The sequence below is a fragment of the Schistocerca cancellata genome, chromosome 5 (assembly GCF_023864275.1).
Source record: "Schistocerca cancellata isolate TAMUIC-IGC-003103 chromosome 5, iqSchCanc2.1, whole genome shotgun sequence".
NCBI classification, from domain to species: domain Eukaryota; kingdom Metazoa; phylum Arthropoda; class Insecta; order Orthoptera; family Acrididae; genus Schistocerca; species Schistocerca cancellata.
In genome coordinates this window covers 378,074,345-378,097,700 of record NC_064630.1, presented here as the reverse complement: position 1 = coordinate 378,097,700, position 23,356 = coordinate 378,074,345, and the positions used below count along the sequence as shown (strand labels likewise).

General features: G+C 42.1%; 1 protein-coding gene across 1 annotated transcript in view; it reads left to right on the top strand.

Moving 5' to 3' along the window:
- Window positions 1-23,356, top strand: part of LOC126188550 (facilitated trehalose transporter Tret1-like) — a 56,760-nt gene that overhangs the window by 26,959 nt on the left and 6,445 nt on the right. The window contains exons 3-4 of the mRNA XM_049930149.1: window positions 7,989-8,207; window positions 14,224-14,661. Of these exons, the coding sequence (XP_049786106.1) occupies window positions 7,989-8,207; window positions 14,224-14,661 (657 nt within the window). The remainder of the gene's footprint in view (window positions 1-7,988; window positions 8,208-14,223; window positions 14,662-23,356) is intronic.

Genomic DNA, 23,356 nt, shown 5'->3' with positions numbered 1-23,356 from the left:
CAGTGTCCCCTCGACGATCACCAGTGGTGTACGGCCAGTGTAGGAGATCGCTCCCCACACCATGATGCCGGGTGTTGGCCCTGTGTGCCTCGGTCGTATGCAGTCCTGATTGTGGCGCTCACCTGCACGACGCCAAACACGCATACGACTATCATTGGCACCAAGGCAGAAGCGACTCTCATCGCTGAAGACGACACGTCTCCATTCGTCCCTCCATTCACGCCTGTCGCGACACCACTGGAGGCGGGCTGCACGATGTTGGGGCGTGAGCGGAAGACGACCTAACGGTGTGCGGGACCGTAGCCCAGCTTCATGGAGACGGTTGCGAATGGTCCTCGCCGATACCCCAGGAGCAACAGTGTCCCTAATTTGCTGGGAAGTGGCGGTGCGGTCCCCTACGGCACTGCGTAGGATCCTACGGTCTTGGCGTGCATCCGTGCGTCGCTGCGGTCCGGTCCCAGGTCGACGGGCACGTGCACCTTCCGCCGACCACTGGCGACAACATCGATGTACTGTGGAGACCTCACGCCCCACGTGTTGAGCAATTCGGCGGTACGTCCACCCGGCCTCCCGCATGCCCATTATACGCCCTCGCTCAAAGTCCGTCAACTGCACATACGGTTCACGTCCACGCTGTCGCGGCATGCTACCAGTGTTAAAGACTGCGATGGAGCTCCGTATGCCACGGCAAACTGGCTGACACTGACGGCGGCGGTGCACAAATGCTGCGCAGCTAGCGCCATTCGACGGCCAACACCGCGGTTCCTGGTGTGTCCGCTGTGCCGTGCGTGTGATCATTGCTTGTACAGCCCTCTCGCAGTGTCCGGAGCAAGTACGGTGGGTCTGACACACTGGTGTCAATGTGTTCTTTTTTCCATTTCCAGGAGTGTATACTCTTCTTCAGTATTTACAACAGCCTGCCAACGCTGGGGTAACTTTTCGATTCCGCGACTGTAGAAATCATGTGGTTTTGCTTGAAGGTCGTTCGGTACTGAGCGGAATAGGTGAAAATCTGAGGGCGCAAGAGCAGATGAATAAGGTGGGCGCGGAATGACTTCCCAACCCAACTCCTATCTAATGTTTTTTTATCAGTGTAATAGAACGCCGCCGGGCTTGAAGAAACATATCTTTCCTCATTCTTTCTGGTTGTTGTTCTTGGATTGCGTCTACAAGACTTCTCAGTTTTAGGCAACAAATGTCAGCAGTAATGGTTACACCTTCGGGAAGCAATTCGTATTACATCACACCATTGCTGTTCCACCAGATGTATAATACACTGAAGAGCCGAAGAATCTGGTACACTTGCCTAAAGTCGGAGATTTGATGTTTTACTCGATGCCTGATATTTAAGGCCTGATATTCGTGAAATGGTCGTACTGGAAAATCCCCACTTCATTGCTACCTCGGAGATACTGTGTTCCAGCGCTGAAACTCACTTAAATCTTGATAACCTGCCATTTCAGCAACCGATCTGTCTTATAGAGGCGTTGCCGACCGCAGCGCCGTATTCTGCCTGCTTACATGTCTCGTTATTTGAATACCCATGCCTATACCAGTTTCTTTGGCGCTTCAGTGTATTATCTTTTGTGGATGTGCGCAGGTCTCTCTACGGACAGTACTGTTGCTTTGTTTGGGCTCATATGGTAACATAAGTAGACCATTTCTCGTCACCAGTAACGAAACACAATCGGAATGATCGGTAGTGTTCATGAGCCAAGTGATAAATAGCAAGCAGAGACGCACATATGGCCAACCATTGATTGTGATTTTGTCCTAGAGCATGCGGTACTCATATACCCGAGTTTTCAACCATCTCCATTGCATGCAAATGTACACGATGGTGGAATGATAACAGTTCATCACATTTGCCAGTTTTCGAATACACTGACGAGGATTAATGCATTTCAACGATATTCATCAGATCACGAAGGTCTTGCTGAACGTAGAAAGTCACTAATGTCCTTAAAACGAGAAAACCATTTTCTTACCGTGCTCTGTCGAATGGCATTATTATCCTACACGGCGCAAAAAGTTTCTGGCTGCCTCCAGTGTTGTCACCCTTCCACTGAACTCAAACATAAGAAAATGTCGGACATGTTCCAACTTCTCCACTTAGCACTCCATTTTCTAGCATCCATAGCTCAACATACTATCCCCAAACGAGAAAATAACAGTCTGTAAATTCAAATAGCAACAGTGAGTTACAAAAAAAAAAATTGACAATCGAGTAATAAACCAATAGCAGCCAGAATACTAACTTAAAACTAACATAAAAGAAAAACGCTACGATCTTATGCACCAACCTAATATTTTAGTGGAGGACAAACACTTAAGGGGAGTACGACAGGTCGTGTGGATATAAAACGTCGATGTTTATTTTTTATGGAAAATTGTTGTTTGGAGTTTTCTTTTTAATTTTGTGTGCGTATCGTTGATTTTGTATGGCTATAAGTATTTTTAATTTATTTTAAAATAATTTACTGCACATTTAATTGCTACAGGTTCGCTGAGCATTTATTTAGTTACGACCAGATATTTCGGCAACTGTTTCACCTATAAGGCAGTAATTTATCTTGATTTATAGCAAACATCGTGCTGCGCAGATTGGGTGCACTGGTTCCTGTGATATCACTATCTGTTTGTGGAATAACGCATGGTATCATCCAAGTTTCGTATGTCGTATTACACCTATCGTTGTATATATTCGTACTTGTTGCTTATTGAGTTGTGTTTCTCTCTTTAATATGATTTCATCAAAGGCAATATTAAAGACGAGAAGAAATAAGGGAAATAGTTTCTACAGACAACGTCCTGTTTGAAGTTTATATCCAGAGAAAGAGGTCAGGACATGCAACACTCAAGAAAATTTTTCACCACCAAGTGAACAGTAATGAAGTGTACTTTGAAACCAGAGCTACTGTACTAAAATAATGTTTAATCAAACGACCTGCCGTAATTTATGTGGTGGAGAGATAATAATTTTTAAAAAGGTCTTCAAAATAAACGGTTTAGTTCTTAGTTTGGAACTCTCTTGTTCGAGTTGTGAGAGTAAGAAATAATTTTGGTTATCTGAAAAATCTAAAAACAATAATCATTTTGTGACGAATTTCAGGTATTTCTATGGGTTGAGATGCATCGGTAAAGGACTTAGGGCTGGAAAAACATTGTAAGCTCTTATGAATCGGTTATCCCTCCCTACTAATATTTCATGATATACGGATGCTTTAGGGAAAACAGTGAAAGTAATTTCAAAGAGTCAGTGAAGTCTGAAACAGTGGAAACAGCGTCGAACCCCACGATGCCTGGGCGTGGTTTCACCTTGGTTTCGCCATGTGTTGAAGACCCTCACCACAGCACTCCTCGAACAATTCGTCCAGTTTCCGAAATGTAACGGGGCCATCACAATCTGTCCTCAGTCGAACTCAGATATATAGCGCGCCTTTCCCATTCTACACACAGGTAGCTAGCTCACTGATACTACATGCACCGCTCGTGGGACTGAATAGCAGGCATTCGTCGCCGGGTGATGCTGCTTCGCCTGCACGGGTTTATATCGATAGTAGGTCAGCGGTCATAATATTCTGTTTGTCAAGCGTATCTCTTTCGACTGTAATTTCAATGAAAAGGCTAGACCCCCAACCCCAATAGAACTTCCGTCTATATATGAATTCAATCCAAGCAACTTACATACTTTTCCGTCCTGAGACATTTCAAAGATGATATACACTTTACTGCCGAAACTTCAAGGCAGAATGTGGCATATGAGGAAGTCCACATGACTGTAAAGTCATAAAATAACTCAAATCATAAAAAATTAGTTATTAATGCGACTACAATGTCATCGAAGTTCTCAATAAAAATTAAGGTTTCAATAGTTGTTCACTGGCTAACATACACCATGGGATTACAATACGATTCGAATGGTAATGTTACATGCCACATTGCAACTGAGCTGATAGGATACATCATACTGAGAGACATTTGAAAAGAGAGGAAAGCATGCCTTTCAATGTCTAGGATGAAATATTCTCGAAGACGAAGAGCAAAAGGATCTGCTCAACATCATTGTCAGGCAGTTAGCATTGAAAGTAAAATAATTCTTGCAATGAGCGTTCTACATTATCAAAGCATGCGATAAAATCATGTGAAACGAAGCAACTTAATTTTTAAGGCTGTAATATGTGTGAGCTTTCACAAGCGCAATAGTTGTGCGTGAGATAAGAAAAAAGAAAGAGTCGAGCTACACATTCGTCTACATCCACTCTTTCTAGCCTTTACAGTTGCCATCTTAGGCTACATTTACTGTATATGTTACTTTTCAGGCTTTGGATTTAGTTTTTTCCTGATACCAATTCACCATTGACAAGGATAATGGTTAAGCTCAGACAGTGTTGAACAATTTCAGAGAAGAGCTCGTAACACATTTACCAGATATTTTGATCCACTAAGCTGGTATCAGCCGTAATGTATTAAATGAATGTATTGTTCTTATTTTGGACACTAAATGTAACGCACTATCTCTTAATATTTTGAGATAGTTTTGAGCACCAAATATGGGAAAACAGAACTATTAGTTTTCAATCTTCAACTTGCGGCCTGAACAGAATACTTTATCTCAGACCATATCAAGCGCACTAGCATATTTATTACCTCAACGCGATGAAACTAAAGATGAATCGTGCGACGAGATGTTATCCCTTAAAAGAGACTTCTGCGACAGTGTCTATAGGTCAGGCTGCTAGCTAAGGTGGCTTTATGTGTTGTGAAACGTTCTGATTTGCTTATTGTGACATGCTGCAATCTTATCACGTTGACGGTCTGTCCGAAACATCAGACACCACACATAATTAAGGCGAGGACGGCCAATGATATCTTCAGTGAGGATGCTAACCAGTGTCGACTTCCTACGAAAATCAGTGAAATGTCGCGAGTAATGAGGATTATGGTCAAGGGGCGCTGCATTTGTAGTGTGTGGATAAGCCGAGAATTTGGGTCTCACGGGAGGCGTGCGAGGGTAGTTCGTGTAGTTGCGATGATCACTGTGTCCGAATGGCTTAAGGGATAGCTGCCCTTCGAGTAAAACTGAGTAAATGAATCAACGATGAACTTGAGCAAGCGTCGTGGGAACTCTGCCCCGAGCAAATACAACGACCAGTAACGAACAAAATGAGATTAACCAAAAAAGAGAAAGTGGTCACAGAATCTGCCTATAAGCAGGACATCCGGATTCCAGTCCCGGTCCAGCAATAATTTTTTACTTTCCCTTTTGATACAACTCAGTGTCCACTCGCAGCTAATGTCTTTCATTCCTTTGTGTCTTAGTTCATAGTGCCTGCTGGTTTAAAATGGCGTCAAGTCTTTCAGATTTGTCCGAAAGAACAGGCACCACCGTATATAGATATTGGAATTGTGTATAACATATTTATGGATCATATTGACTGCTTAATAATTATCTCTGTATAATAAATGTGGCAATAATGACTAATTCAGCAGATACAGCACAAGTTTCTGTGTGTGTAATAAATTTGGTTGGTATGTATTCAATATTTGTGTAAGTGTAGCAAATGTTTTAGAGCTGTGTGTGCGTTTATTTTCATTCCGAAACTGGTATCCCTCAAAATTAATTTTTATCTCAAAAAATAAATTTCTTACGGTTAAAAATTATGACTAACTGTAGCTAAACAATGTCAACATAACTAACAGTAGAAACATTTGTAAGGGTATGGTTTTCTTATGAACAGACTGGGTGTGCAATGTTTTGAAAGTTTTTACTGTATCAGTGCTGCGGCACCTTACCCTACTTTCCTTTTTACTTTTATATATATTCCATATTCATTAATAAATAGAAATATAGGTTAATGAATATTGAGTCATAGTTTTTAATAAATATAGAATCTTTTATTTTGAATTACTGTTTGCATGAATATCTGAGTATTCAGAATAAAACCGAATTTGGTAAAAAGATACGATACATCACGTAGAAAATAATTTTTTCTTTATTTATGGAGATTGAACAGTATTAATGATGCGCATAATTTTTTCGTTTAAGAAAATTGCATTTCGCAGGTCTGTGTCAAGTTTCAATTTATTTTCATACCACTAGCAATTACAAACAAAAGATTTTTATTAAAAATGTTGTTCTGTATTTGTGTGGAGATGATATAGTGACATTTACAGGACCTACTTTAACCAGTGAGCAATTTTTGCTATTGTTTGAATATTTTCGCCATTTCAATGTACAACTTCTTTATTTTGTATTACTACAATGGTTTCAGCCTTAAGCCATTATCAAGTACAATATCGAAAAAAAGAATTGTACAAACGGATAGACAGTGAGGATGACCAAAATTTAACATCAGTATGTCATTCCAACGTCAGATTTAAAATTATCAAATAATACTACTTACATGATGAGTACAATTAGAGTTTGTCAATTTCTATTGCACTGTGTGTCCCAGCGTGTAGATAAATACAAAATCAACGAAATATATGGCAGACAACAAACGTGTTTTCCAGTCATAAAACAATTGAGTCACATAATGAACATAAATACAGTAGTTGAATGTGCAGTGAACATGATCTTAAAATACATTGTGGAAGTTACTGGCTCACTGGTGGTCAAAGAAACAGTGTAGGTTGTAAGCCTATGTTGCGTAATCTACGATTACGGAAAGATTAAAGGGACATTAAACCATACATGATTGGAAGAACTGTGTTACCTATTAATAAATTTGTAAATACATGTTTGGAAGACCAGTATTATCTGTAAATACAAGGTGTAAACAATATGCTTATATCATGAAGATAGGAGTCCCCTAAATCATATACTGCTTTAAATGAGAATCACCCATACATCAGTGCAGTGTAGAACAATTATCACCGTGACAGAACACAACCATCTGTAAAATATTATTAAAAAGCGGGTCTATGGGTCATAAAAATGGTCCAGAAAATTATGAAAGTTTGTCGTTAGCATTATTTCGATAATTTTTAATCTGACATTGGAATGGTATACTGATGTTAAATACAGGATTATTACAAATGATGGAAGCGATTTCACAGCTCTACAATAACTTTATTATTTGAGATATTTTCACAATGCTTTGCGTACACATACAAAAACTCAAAAAGTTTTTTTAGGCATTCACAAATTTTCGATATGTGCCCCTTTAGTGATTCGGCAGACATCAAGCCAATAATCAAGTTCCTCTCACACTCGGCGCAACACGCCCCCATCAATGAGTTCGAAAGCATCGTTGATGCTTTAAACTGCGCATATCATCGCCGAATGGAGTTAGCAGTTGGTGGATCTTTGTTGAACTTCGTCCTGAAGTGTCGTTGCACTGTTATGACTGACTGATGTGAGTGCATTTCAAGCACGACATACGCTTTCTCGGCTCCTGTCGCCATTTTGTCTCATTACGTTCTCGAGTGCTCTGGCGGCAGAAACCTGAAGTGCGGCTTCAGCCGAACAAAACTTTATGAATTTTTCTACGTATCTGTAGTGTGTCGTCACCATATGTCAATGAATGGAGCTACAGTGAATTTATGAAATCGCTTCAATCATTTGTAATAGCCCTGTATTAGTCCTCCTCACGTTCTAGGAATTTGTACTAAAATTTTTGTCAGTGTTGTACTTGATAATGGCTTTAAAGGCCGAAATCATGATAGTAATAAAGAATAAAGAAGTTGTTCAGTCAAACGGCGGAAATATCATTAAAACGTTATTACAGGAATGTGGCCCAAAAATATTAAAAGTTTCTTATTTTCCAATAGGTTGCAACATTTTAAGCTACGCAGAAATTATATGACACAACTCATATCTAGTCTTTATTGTGACTGATTTCTAGAAGCTGCTATCCAAACCTTACGATTTTACAGAATTTTAAATGATTCATACTGCCCGCTCTATGAGACAGTGGACAGAGGGAAATGGTGTGTGAAGACCATCAAGGATGTCAATGTAACTGCTTCACGGCTGGTTGCAGGTGGTGCAAAACATGGGCATCCTGTACATGTACGCCTTGGGGCCTTACGTCTCGTACGGAGGGATATCTGGTGCCTGCGTGGTGTTGCCGCTGCTGTTCATGATCACCTTCTGTTGGATGCCCGAAACCCCGTATCACCTTCTCTCCAGAGGTCGCCGCGAGGACGCCGTTAAGTCCCTTCTGAGGATGAGGGGCAAGACCGACCCCGATGGGATTCAGGTATGTCTCACTCATATGTGACAGAATCTTTTCTTATTCTGAAAGGGATTACAGGATCCAGTCATTGTTTATGTGATTAAAATACTTTTCACTGCCCCTCACCATTTCAGGTGTTTTGGCACACCCAATTACACAAAGTCCATACTTAGATTATTGCACACAAGAAATACACTGAAGTGACAAAGGTCATGGCATAGCGATGTGCACGTATACATACGCAAGGTATAAATGGATAGTGCATTGGTGGAACTGTCATTTGTACTCAGGTGATTCGTGTGAAAAGGTGTCTGACGGGAATTGACAGCCTTTGAATGTGAAATGGTTGTTGTAGCTACATGCATGGGACATTCCATGTCGGAAATCGTTAGGAAATTCAGTATTCCGAGATTCGCAGTGTTAAGGGTGTGCCCAGAGTACGAAATTTACGGCGCAATTTCTCACCACGGGCAACGCAGAGGCAGACAGCCTCCACTTAACGACCTAGAGCAGCGGCGTTTGGGTAGAGTTGTCAGTGCTAGCAGACAAGCAACACTGCTTGAAATAACCGCAGAATACGAGGAACATATCCCTTTGACAGTACGGCGAAATCTGGCGTCAATGGGCAAGGGGAGCAGACGACCGATGTTAGTACCTTTGCTAAAAGCGGAGCCTCTTCTGGACTCGTGGGCTCGTGACCATATCGGCTGATATCGACTGGAAAATCTTGGCCTGGTCAAATATGTACCGATTTCTGTTGGTAAGAGATGACGGTAGGATTCGAGTGTGGCGCAGACCCTGCACAGTCATGGATCCAAATCGTCAACAAGGCACTGTGCAAACTAGTGATGGCTCCATAATGGTGTGGGCTGTCTGTATATGGAATGGGCTGGGTCCTCTGGTCAAATTGAAGCCATCATTGACTGAAAATGGACATATTCGATAAACTGGAGACCATATTCCCAAGCAACGATTTTTATGGATGATAAGGCGCCTGTCACCTGGACACAACACTTCGCGATTGGTCTGAGTTAAATTCTGGAAAATTCGAGCGAATGATTTGGCCCCCATGAATCCCAACGTAATCGAGAAGGCAGTTAGTGCACAGAACGCGGCACCGGAAACTTTCGCAATCATGGGCGGCTATAGAGGTAACATGGTTCAATATTTCTGCAAGGAACTTCCAAGGACTTGTCGAGTTCACGACACGTCGTGTTGCTGTACCATGCCGGGAAAAAGGAGGTCCTACACGATATGGGAGGTAGCCCATGACTTTTGTCACCTCGGTATAGTAGATCTAATATTTGTTTTTAACATTTGCTTTATCTCCATCCCTTCTTAAGTGTGACCACTGAAATATAAAAATAGTGCATAGTAAAAACAGTTCGCAAATCTTTTACCCTTGAGGTTACAAACCAATAACATATATCTGATACGATACGGAAGGCACAATAAATTTTGATTTACATTAGCGCCGTACGCAAATTTTATCGACAGACTGCTTTAGTTTTTAGTCATTGTTATGTCTATTGTACTCCATAACTTTACAGACCTAACTTAGACCACCTTAGCGTCTGTTGCTTCGCTCTCATAGAGGGTGTGGTCTGCGCAGATTCTAAACTTCTAAACGTTTCGCACTAGTGAAAGTCATAGAAGTATGGTCTTTTACGAACGTACTTCTGACCAAAAAGTCATTCTGGAGGCTATGGTCGGAGGTCTTTGTTAATTCAGCGTTTTGAGTTCTTGTAGTCATATTTCCGTAGAAACTTTCATCTTTAGAAGTCAAATTACCAAATACCAGTTTTCATATATTTAAATTGAAAAAATTTTTAATATAAGAAAATATTTTCATAAAAACTTTCATCGTCTATTTCGCCCTCTTAGGGATTGATTTTCCAAACAACAAACCCTGAAACAGGTTTCTTTATTGTTAACCGAGAATTCAAACACAAATTTTCGGAGATTTTTTCATAAGTGCTTTCGTTATAAAACATTTTCATAAAAATTTTCATTCCCTATGTTACCCGCTTAGGCGATGAATTTACAAAAATACTGAATCACATTTTTTTATGTTTCCTACAGTAAAGTCAAATATCAGTTTTCACAGCTGTAGCTTTTAAAAAATTCTTAGTTGTACTTCAATAATGATTTATTTTAAAAGTCTTTCACGCGCTGTTTTTACCGTCTTAGTAGTTAAATTTCCAAAAAATGATTAAGCATATTTTTTAGAACTTCTCGTAAACGACTGTCCACAGCTGTTAGATAATTTTTAAAAAAGGCATATTTGTGCTATCAGCTGTACAATTGTATGTTTATTTTCTACGAGATTCGACTGTTACGATTATCTTCACAGCAGTCCATCTGCTTAGCTAAATGATAACATGTTTGCCTACCTCGCAGCGGGCGCGGGTTGGGGATTTCCTTCAATCGTGGAGTGGGTGTTGTGTTGTCATCATCATCCTTTCATCATCATCACTATCGTGCAAGTCGCTTAATGGGAATGGAATGAAAGAAGACTTGACCCGGCTCTAGAACTTCCCCGGTTGGGGCCTTCCCGCCAACAATGCCCCACGATCATTTCATTTCATTTTCACAGGAGGTAAACAGTGTACATCAATGTATCAGACATACATTTTCGTCATATTTGACCCAACCAAATGTAGAACATTCATAATATTCATAAAAGTTTGTCCTAACACAGTCCATATAAAAACGATGTGCCTTGGCACAATTACAGGAGTGCACACTAGGTGATAACACCACACATGACTGTTGAACATTAAGTACGCCGTTCTGCCACGGTTTCCCTACTTATGAAAAACCCTGTAGGGAAAAGCGGGACAAGTTTTCCCAGTCTCTTCTCTTGATTTTTTGCAGCTTTTATTTTAAATGTTTCTATTGATCTTTTTTGCGTGGAAACATTGCTATGTCATTTCAGCGTCTTCAGAAATAAGTAATCAAGGCTTCTCACTGTTTGTTTATTCATAAAACCAACCCCATCCATGTGGCAATTTGGTGCAGCATTTGGGGCAAGTTGGCTGATGTGAGTTTATCATTTTAATTATTATGACACTGGTTATTTGATCGAAAATATATCTACTACAAGTCTCACAGTTTATGTTAATACAAATTCATACAGCTTCATCACAAAAACTACAGTCATAAACCGTACTTTCATCGTTATAATAACAGGTTGACGGAAAAGTATGTGCAATTTTTTTTTATCATGAATCTACGAATGATTAGCCAATAGGATCTTCACGGTTAAAACATTAAGAAAAGGATTCCTTTCATATAACTTAACACATGTGTCCACCGCTTACAATTTGTGCATTGAATCCATTGCTGTGAGAAATCGGTTTAAGTCACCTAAACACAGGGCACCCTTATCTCACCTCGAAGAACCGTCTATTTCTTCTGCGCTTTATTTGAGGAGTTTTATAGTGTGATTTATCTTGAACACGGCCACTATTTTTAAGAAAATAGGTTTTTACGCAGAAAATCTACATGTCTCTTCAAAGTGTTTTCGTTTCTCCTATGTAGGTTTGTTGTTTGCTTTGTAACGCGGCATTCACTGGACTGTCCGTCAATATTGCTGAAGTTCTTTTCCATTTGTTTGCTGGTGTTTTTCATGCTATTTTTCTTCAGGCGTAAGGAAGCAAAGCTAGCTAAGTGACGCGACGTTCAACTTAACAGGTGTTGTTACCGATAGCATAGGCATGCCACAGCTTTCTTGAGCACTTGGATGGCGAGGTTCAGCATTTATTCCACAACCTTGAGGTCTGCATGTAACGTATGAAGTCAGGAAGTCACTATCGGTGAAAATGTTACTGCTTAATGGGGACATGCCTGTCGCTTTGAATCCAGCCAACATGCCGCTGGGCGTAATTGTGTTTGATACAGCAGTTTTGTCAGTGCCTTGGAAGGACGAGATCCAGACTTTGATTACACTTGACCTGCTGAAATTAATAATTGTGCTTACTTACACAAATACAGAGCAGACAAGCCTCCAAACCCCACATTCTGCGAAGAGTAGTGGACATCCAACCATTTAGCGCCTGTTGGTACTATCAGTGTCTTTCTACCTCTTTCCGTAGATGCTCACGAGAGTAGCATGTGAACATTCGACCAGCTTCTCCGTTTTCGAAATACGGTTCCTTATCTACATAAACGATTTGGGAGACAATCTGAGTAGCCGCCTTCGGTTGTTTGCATATGACGCTGTCGTTTATCGACTAATAAAGTCATCAGAAGATCAAAACAAACTGCAAAACGATTTAGAAAAATTATCTGAATGATGCGAAAAGTGGCAGTTGACCCTAAATAACGAAAAGTGTGAGCTCATCCACATGAGTGCGAAAAGGAACTCGTTAAACTTCGGTACTGTACTGAAATGCAGGAGGATCTGCAGCGAATTGACGCATGGTGCAGGGAATGGGAATTGAATCTCAATGTAGACAAGTGTAATGTGCTGCGAATACATAGAAAGATAGATCCCTTATCATTTAGCTACAAAATAGCAGGACAGCAACTGGAAGCAGTTAATTCCATAAATTATCTGGGAGTACGCATTAGGAGTGATTTAAAATGGAATGATCATATAAAGTTGATCGTCGGTAAAGCAGATGCCAGACTGAGATTCAGTGGAAGAATCCTAGGGAAATGCAATCCGAAAACAAAGGAAGTAGGTTACAGCACGCTTGTTCGCCCACTGCTTGAATACTGCTCAGCAGTGTGGGATCTGTACCAGATAGGGTTGATAGAAGAGATAGAGAAGATCCAACGGAGAGCAGCGCGCTTCGTTACAGGATCATTTAGTAATCGCGAAAGCGTTACGGAGATGATGGATAAACTCCAGTGGAAGACTCTGCAGGAGAGACACTCAGTAGCTCGGTACGGGCTTTTGTTAAAGTTTCGAGAACATACCTTCACCGAAGAGTCCAGCAGTACATTGCTCCCTCCTGCGTATATCTCGCGAAGAGACCATGAGGATAAAGTCAGAGATTAGAGCCCACACAGAGGCATACAGACAATCTTTCTTTCCACGAAGACGAGACTGGAATAGAAGGGAAAACCGATAGAGGTACTCAGGGTACCATCCACCACACACCGTCACGTGGCTTGCGGAGTATGGATGTAGATGTAGATGTACACTGTAAATCAGTCTAATCTAAAATCCGTAAATTCAACTAAATACCTAGGTATTACAATTACGAACAATTTAAATTGAAAAGAACACATAGAGAATGTTGTGGGGAAGGCTAACCAAAGGCTGCGTTTTATTCGCAGGACACTTAGAAAATGTAACAGGCCTACTAAGGAGACTGCCTACACTACGCTTGTCTGTCCTCTTTTAGAATACTGCTGCGTGGTGTGGGATCCTTACCAGGTGGAACTGACAGAGAACATCAAAAAAGTTCAAAGAAAGGTAGCACTTTTTGTATTATTTCTAAATATGGGAGAGAGTGTCACAAAAATGATACAGTACTTGGGTTGGACATCATTAAAAGAAAGGCGTTTTTCGTTGCGACGAAAGTCTTCTCACGAAATTCCAATCACCAACTTTCTCCTCCGAATGCGAAAGTATTTTGTTGACACCGACCTACATAGCGAGGAACTATCACCACGATAGAATAAGGGAAAGTACGGAAAGATATAGGTGTTCATTCTTTCCGCGCGCTATAGGAGATCGGAATAATAGAGAATTGTGAAGGTGGTTCGATCAACCCTCTGCCAGGCACTTGAATGTGATATGCAGAGTATCCATGTAGATGTAGATTCACAGACTCTGAGTAATATTAATCTGCCGTTTGTCGAAGTCGCTTATCTCAGTGGTTTTCCCCATTTGCAGCGCATATCATCGCTAGGGTGATACCCCGTCCGTGTGTGCTCCGCTTACATACTTTTGTTACTGCGTCACGAGCCCGCAGGGCTTTCAGGCGGCATCCAACTTCACTGTGGGCAGTCGTCAGAATGATTTGGCTTGTCAGTGTATGACAGAGTGGGGGAGAGGGCGGTAACCGTTGTCTGCGCGGTGCAGGAGGAGCTGGAGTCGATGGAGCGCGCCGTGTCGGAGCAGCTGCGTGGGCGCCGGAACCCCCTGGCGGAGCTGCGCGAACTACTGAGGCGCGCGCGCCACCTGCGCGGCCTGCTCGTCGCCGGCGGGCTGTTCTTCTTCCAGGTCGCCAGCGGCATGGTCAGCGTCTCCTCGTACGCCACCGCCATCTTCGACAGCGTCGACGCCGGCCTCGACCCCGACGTGTCGGTGATGCTGCTGGCCGTCGTGCAGATCGTCGTCAACCTGGCCGCCTCGCTCGTCGTCGACCGCCTGGGCCGCCGGCCGCTGCTCGTCGCCTCCTTCGCCGGCTGCGCGGCCTCCATGGCCGGCGTGGGCGCCTACTTCTACCTCCAGAACGCCACCGATACGGACGTCTCCACTCTAGGCTGGTTGCCGCTCACCGCCCTCATAATCTATTACGTGAGTCTTCCTTTTTGAACCACGCTAGCTTTGTCGCCTTCGTCTTCCTCTGCACCGCCATTATCGTCATTATCATCATCGTGATGATCCTGATGCTATAATTACATGAGTGGTGTCTGTTCTTTCGGACTCACATTTATAATTTTATGATTACGACGGCTGTTTGGCGAAAAAGTTTCAGTGCGGATGCACAACCAACGTTCGAGCACCTACAGGAATCAGAAATCTGCGACTAGAGAGTGCGAGCTGGAAGTTGGGAATTTCGATTTGACGGATGGCGTATCCGAGGCGGCCGAGACAACAATTATGGAGAAGCGGAGCCGTCAGGTTCGAGTACCGGTCCGGCACACACTTTCAACTCTCGCCGCTGCATTTAATTTGTTCCGTCTACAGTTCCCTCTGTTACCATGGAAGTTATTCCCTGCCGTCGTAACACATGTCTTGTCATCCTGTTCCTTCTTCTTGTCGGTGTTTTCCACATGCTCCTTTCTTCCCAGTTTCTATGGATAGCCACTTCATTCCTTATCTTTCCAGTCCATCTAATTTTCAATATTCTTCTGCTGAACTACACCTCAGAATTCTTGGAAAATTTGGAAATTTCTGGTAAGTTCCAATGGGGCCAAACTGCTCAGAACATCGGTCCCTAGGCTTACACACCACTTTATCTTACTTTAACTTACGCTAAGGACACACACCCATGAAGTGGGGAGGACTTGAACTCTCGATGGGGGGAGCTGCGCGAACCGTGGCAAGCCGCCTTAAACGGCGCGGCTCCAGAATTCTGTACCACACGATGCTGTTGTCCAGATGTACATCATCCGAAATTTTCTTCCTCTTAGGAGGGCCTATGTTTAATATTAGTACACTTCTCTTGGCCAGAAAAGCCTCCTTTGCCTGTATCAGTCTACTTCTTACGTCATCCCTGCTTTGCCCCTCATGTTCAGTTTTGCTTTCAAGATTGCAGAATTCATTTACTCCGTCTACGTTATGGTCCTCACTACTGATGTTGAGCTTATCACTAGTATCATTTCTGTTACTCCTCGTTACTTTCGTCTTCCTTCGTCTTCCTCTCAGTCTATGAGGGGCGTTCAAAAAGAAACGAGTGGGAAGCATAATCACAGAAACCAATATTTGAGAAGTATTGACCCTGGCTGTTGAGACACTTGTCCCACTGTGACACAAGGCAGTAAATGGCTGTCTCATAAAATTCCCAGGGCTGCGATGTTAAGCAGTTCCCCACGTTTAGCTGGACGTCGTCGTCCGAGGTGAATTGTTTGCTCCTCAGAGCCTTTTTAAGGGGACTTTGGCTTTCACTGTCACTCGCAAGCCTTGGGTAATGAGTGCATCCACCACCTGGACGATGACATCGGTAATGCAGTGTGGTGCTCCAGACTGTGCATCATCGGCTAACGGCACCCGTCTTTCCCTGAAGCGCTTGTGCCACGCCTTGGCCGTTGGAAGGGACATGCAGTGTTCGCCGTACACTTGTGACATTCGTCGATGAATTTCCGTTTCTCCTGCTCCTTCCACTGTCAGAAAACGAACACCACCTCTTTGTTCTTCTTTTGACGCCTCCACGTCACTGTTTGCAATGCGACTGGCTGCGGTGGACGATTGATGCATGCTGCTGCTAGCTCTGTATAGTCACGTGACGTGCACGCGTGCCCTCTAGCGACGGGCTGTGAACTTCCACGCTCTGGTCGGAACCACACCTCGTTACACATGCCACGAAATTGCCCTCCAGTCACCGGTTTGCGCATTCCAGACTCCGGCTCGTTTCTTTTTGAACGCCCCTTATAATTCTGTACTCATTTGATTGTTCATTCCAAGACCTGCAATCTCTCTCACTTTCACTGAGGATGACAGAGCTACTGCGAATCTTGTCGTCGATACCTCATCGATACCATTTCACCATGAATTTTGTCCTGCTCTTGAGCCTTTCTTTTATTTCAGTCATTGCACCTTCGATCTAAAGATTGAACAGTAGGGACGAAAGACTGCATCCTTATTCTACACAATTCATAATCCAAGCACTGTGTTCTTGTTCTTCCATTCTTATATTTCCCATTGTTTTTTGTGCATATTGTACATTACTCCTCATTTTCTACAGTTTACTCCTGTTTTTCTGAAAATTTCGAGCCTCTTATACCATTTCCCGTTGTCGACCTCTTTTTCGTGACCGGAAAATCATATAAGGCTTCTTGATTTTTGTTAATTCTCGACCCTATTTTCAAGTACAAAGTCAGAACTGCCTGTCTGGTGCTTTACCCTTTCCGTAGTCTTCATACACTTCCTCTACATCTTCATGTTATGTTTCTGACGGTATGTATCCCTAAACTGCTGTTGTTGCCGTTGATTTTCTGTCGACTTTGATGAGAATCTTATCATAGAATGGCTCACGGTTAGTCACTCTCTACCATAACTTACTATTCATAATGAATTCTACTCCCGTTACACCGTATTCAGCTGCTGATGATATTATTCTATATTCGTCTGACTCGATATCTTTATCTTCCATTTCACTCTCTGACCGCCAATATATGAGCCTTTGCATTTCCCTCTTCAGATTTTCCAGCTTTCCCACCACATCAGACTTCCGGACTCCACGTCACGAGTCGTAGTATGTTAGCCTTTCATTGGTCACCTCCCTCTTAGCAGCCCCGTTTCTGCGATCCGAATGGGGGACTCATGCGTAGTCGCTGGCTAGTGGAAAGACAATCAAGACACCAAGTCAATTGCAGGTTATATATCCTCTGGAAACACAATGAGTGAATTAATTCAGTGGGTTACATTGCCTTCTGCATCCCCTGCCATCATTGCTTATTCTTCTTCCCACCCTCAGAGCAGCAGGTTCTCCTGAAGCTCTGTCCATTCCTCCGTCCTCTTTGACACTTTCACTGGCACAACGAGGGTGACTTCTTATAATAGAAGCTGCGATAGCCATGCTGATGAATTTTATTCATGGGATCGAACCTGCGACTCAGAACTCTTTGATTGCTAGTCAATGACGGTACGCTCAGCTCTATCCATATACGAGGGTGAGTCAAATTAAAACCTTAAATTTGTAATAACAAATCGAAATTTCGCGCCGTTATCCTGTAAGTTGGTAAGCATGCTGCAAACAGCGTGCAGAATGGCCTGTAGGTGGCAGCATAGTGCAGATGCACACATACCGTCGCAGTATCAGTATAAAGATGGCCGCCACACAGGTGTGTAACCTATTGAAATTCATCGACGAATGAAGGTTCAGTACGGTGATGCATGTTTGTCACAACAGCAATTCTACGAATGGAGTAGGAAGTTAGCAAATGGTGTGACTTCAGTGGAAGATGCTCCTCGTCCAGGTCAGGCACAACGAGTTGTGACTCAACAGAACATTGCAGCAGTTGAAGCCTCAGTGACGGAAAACCGCCGACTGACGCTGAATGACATTGCAGCATGTTTCCAGATTAGTCATGGGTCAGCAGACCACACTGTGCATGATGTGCTCCAATTTCACAAAGTGTCTGCAGGATGAGTGCCACGGCAGCTAACTCCTGAAATGAGAGAACGACGTGTTGATGCTTGTGAAGAATTTCTTCGGCGCTTTCAACGAGAAGATGATGATTTCCTTGCAAGCATCGTTACTGGGGACAAAACCTGGGTTCACTTCCACCAACGGGAAACGAATAGAGCGAGTAAGGAATGGCACCATTCCTCACCATCAAAGCCAAAGAAGTTTCGAGCAGAACCATCAGCAGGGAAGGTAATGCTGACTCTCTTTAGGGACGAAAAAGGCGTCATTTTGGAGCATTACATGCCTAGGCACCACTGTCACCAGTGCAACATACACAGATTTCCTAAAAAATCATCTGCGACCTGCAATCAAATCAAAGCGACATGGATCACTGTCATCAGGTGTCCTTTTGCAACATGACAATTCAAGGCCCCACACTGCCTGTACAACAGTTACAACAATCATAGACCTGAGTTTTGAGTGTCTTCCTCATCCACCATATTCATCAAGCGATTTACGTATGTTTGGACCACTCAAAGACGCAATGGGAGGTAAGAAGTTCCGTTCTTATGAAGAGGTACGCCACGTGGTGCATGAGTGGTTGCGTAGACTACCAAAAGAATTTTTTCTAAAGGAATTTATGAACTTCGTAAGTGCTGGAGGACTTGCATTGAGCCTGGGGGAGATTATGTTGAAAAGTGATACAGCTTTGTATCACTTCTGCATAATAAATAATATTTAAAAAAATGTTTAAGGTTTTCATTTGACTCAACCTCGTATTACAAGTGTTTATATACATGGTCTAATAGGTATAAATGCAGATATTTTCAGATATTGTCACATGTGGTACCTCAACGTGCACTCATATTAGTGTGTTGGTTGTTTCTCAGCTGTGTCTCACAGTCTTTGCACAAAGACGTCATATAGTTTACTGCCTGATGTTTTCTGCATGGTCTTAACTGCACCACTAAGTGGATTACACCTGTCAGTACAGACTAACCGATTTGCTTCAACGTGTCCATACTTTCACACTTGACCTGCTGCCCAGGGTAAAATACGCATTAATGGCTTGCTCCTGCCATGTGTACTTGGATATACTAACCGACCTAGAAACATGCTACTCCTAATAGCTATAATGAATTAAATACTGATGTATCGTTGTTCAGCGCACTGTTCTCAATCACCAATAAAAATATCTGGATTTACACCCGTTACATCCTGTGTATACGCGGTGACTCTCCTAAGAGTCGTCACGTGCATTTTCTCTGGTGTTTCACCAGATATTTGAAATTTGCAAAATGAAATTTTCACTCTGCAACGGAGTGTGCGCTAATATGAAACTTCCTGGCAGATTAAAACTGTGTGCCGGACCGAGACTCGAACTCGGGATATTTGCCTTTTGCGGGCAAGTGCTCTATCAACTGAGCTACCCAACCACGACTCACGTCCCGTCCTCACAGCTTTAATTCCACCAGTACCTCGTCTCCTACCTTACAAACTTCGCAGAAGCTCTCCTGCATACCTTGCACTCCTGGGAGGTCCCGAGTTCGAGTCTCAGTCTGGCACACACTTTTAATCTGCCAGGAAGTTTCATTTGAAATTTGGTTTGTGCATTGCGTTGCTGGTCTCAGCCCAGACGAATAGTGGTCATCGTGTCTCTAATTCGACGCCCAGTGTCGACGAAAAGCGTCGATTTGTTTCCAGATAGAAACAAAATGATTTTTGAAACGGACTTTTACATGCCCATTCGATAGAGCACTCCCAAATCAGTCTAGTGCGATATTCGTTTGCTCAATATGTATTAACAGGTACAGTAAAAGTCGAAGAATAACCAGTGGTCCAGCAGTGACAGCACTGCTCTGCACACGCTGTCTGGTACCGCCATGCATGCAGCGCTACTGAGTCACTAGTGTATTGCTATTTGTTCGTCGTGTTTTACTGTTACTGTTAATAAATATTGGTAAAACAAATATCGCTCTAGAGTAACCTGGGAGCGCTCTATCGAATGGACACGTAAGATTCCTCTTCAAAAATCATTTTGTTTGTAATGGGAAACAAATCGACGGATGGCGTCGGCACTGGAAGTCGCGTGAAAGGCGCGAAAAGCACTATTTCTTTTGGTTGAGTCCAGGTACACAATGCAGAAACGAAATTGCAGTATCTGCTGAAACACCAGAGAAAAGGCGCCTGACGGCTTTATGAAAGATAAGCTGCATGCAAGGTGAACCAGAACTCCACCGACAAACTTTCGGAGGTAATACTAAGAACGAAAAAAAGAAAAAAATATCTAGTAGAGATGCGTTCTGAAAAGCATACGTTAAGAATTGCGAGCACTCCTTCAACTTTGATATTATGAGGCACATCTCTTCTACTAAAAGCTCTTTGCTTTCCATATTTTGGGTGCAGGTAGTATGGACCAAAACAAGACAGAAATGTCCAGTAAACATAGGCTTTAAAATGTATATCTTAAGAGCTATGGACACTTGTTCAGAAGAAAAGATTTCTTTCAGAGTTGCGAAGACGAACAAGTGCTCATATATGTTAAGGCATGTACTTTAGAACCCGTCTTCTAAACAATTTTTTCTTGTTTTGGTCCATACTACCGCTTCTCCAAACTTGGAAAGCAAAGAAATTTCGGAAGAGACGTGTTTCACAGAATCGAAGGTGGACAAGTGCCCATAGCTCTTAAGGGTAGTTGGAACGCCTTATGGCTCAAGTGGTTCAAATGGCTCTGAGCAGTATGGGACTTAACATCTATGGACATCAGTCCCCTAGAACTTAGAACTACTTAAACCGAACTAACCTAAGGACATCACACAACACCCAGTCATCACGAGGCAGAGAAAATCCATGACCCCGCCGGGAATCGAACCCGGGAACCCGGGCGTGAGGAACGCCCTATCTCGACAATGTTAAATTTAGTGACTTGGCTTTCCCGTGTTTCAGGAACCCCTGTAGCCACTGACACGAAACTTGTGCAGGACATTAAACTGTATGTTCTGAGTCTACTGAACTACAATAATTACATTTCAGCTACTGTTTTCGGAAATACAATTTTATTAATTACATGGCTAAAATTTTGTGTGCTTTTTTTGTACGTTATCCTAAATAATTTTCATTATACATAACATTATGTTCTTCTTTTACTCCTGCAGACTCAGAATATGTATGTTACTACTCCCTGAGAATTTGAATACTCTACTAGAAGTGGTTTCTGAGATTTAGGGAAAAATGCAACAGAAAATGTATATTTACAGGAATGGTTTCTAAAGTTTCAAAAGACTATAACTCACTTAATATACGCTTAATTTTTTATTCTAGGTCACTCAGAAGCATCCTGCACCTTACTGTATATCATCCTCTTGATCTTTTCCAAGTTTTTTCTTTTCTTCTTTCTGGACACCTTAGTGTCCAAGTGCGCTGCATACTCCGCTTTATCAATGCAGACCTTGTCCATCCGTTCAAGTTCTCTAATGCAGTTTGCCCCAGGATTAATTCCCATATGCTTAGCACTTTCACACTACCAATGTTGCCATCATTAAAAGTAATAACAGCATTACTGAACCCCCACTTTAGTATCTTCATTCCAACAGAAACATTTTTTGGTAGGCAAGTCCATATAAGATTACTGAACGACTCATTGAGATTTTGAGTCTGACCATGTAGACACTTTTCAGTAATTCAGGATTTGCCAGGTCTCTGCAAATAGGTTTTATGACATGCATGAACTGTATGAGTACTGGGCATTTCGGTAACTGCACCATGAATCAGGTCCAGAAGGGCAAAGGTAGTGAACTGGTTTTTCATCAGTTGACAGTCTGTGGAAGAAGATAGCCCATACTGTCTGCTTCATTTTCAATAAATCATCAGTATTATTTCTAGTGGCCATCCCATAATAATGCTGTAGTTCATCAATCATTTTGTCTGTCAGCCTGCCTCTTATGGTTTTACAATCAGAAAGTTTCTTGTCTCTCAAAGTTTGTTTCAACTTCCTCAACATGGTGCCCATCCTCTTCTGGACATGACCAATACAAACACGTAATTTAATCTTTATAACACAGAAATCTACAGCTTTCTATATAAAAAATTACCGACTTTATTAGATCTTTAAGTAACGCACGTAAAAATTTTAACATTTCCATATGGTGTGGTTTATATTTAAAAAATAAAATAAAATACTTCCCATGTGAGTTTATAAGATATATTATTATTATTATGTGCGATTGGACCCATACGGATCACGCAAAGCTTTTCCGATTCAATCTCTTTCTTTCCTCTGTCCATTTTCTCCCCTGTCTCTTGCAAACTTCATTCTCGGGTTGTACTTTCCAACTATTGATTTTTTGCCTGTATACATTTCTGTTTATAACTTCTGAAGAATTTATTTGTGCATTTGCTAGATCTGTTTTGGTTTCTTTTATCCAGGGTATGGTTTTCAATTTTTCAATGTATATTAAAATTTTGTGGGAGAGTCTGGGTGTTGGGAGTCTGTGGATATGACCGTAAAATTTTAGTCTTCTTTTCCGGATGTCTGCGGCGAGGTTAGATAATTTTTCTGTAGTTTTCCGAGACTGTAACCTGTATCCATCTTCAGTTCTTTTTGGGCCAAGATTCTTTCTGATAATTTTGCGTTCCTCTTTCAGGATGCCTTCCAGGTCGCCTTTTCTATGGAGTGTGAGTGTTTCGCTGGCATATAGTGCTTCGGGCTTGATTACTGTATTGTAGTGTCGTATTTTTGAGTGAATGGAGAGACACTTTTTATTGTAGATGTTGTGGGTTTTCCAGTATGCTCTTTTCAGTTTTTGCAGTCGAACTTTTTGTGCAGTTTTCTCTCCCCCTGTGGGTTCTAGGACCTCGCCTAAGTATTTAAAGAATGGAACTCTCTCAATTTGTCCATATCTTGTAGTCAGTTTTTGAGTTTCAAATTTTGAGCAGATGAATTTGGTTTTTTGAAAGGAAATTTGTAGCCCAACTTTTTCGGCGCATTCTTTGAGAATGTCTATCTGTTTAATTGCTGTGGTCTCGTTTTCTGCTAGAATGGCCACGTCATCTGCAAATGCCAAGCATGAAATTTTAATACCATCTTTCGATCTTCCTAGTTGTATAGGCTTCCAGTAATTTTGATTCTTCAGTTCTTTTTCCCATTCTCGGATGACTTTGTCTAAGACAAGGTTGAAGAGGAGTGGAGACAAGCCGTCA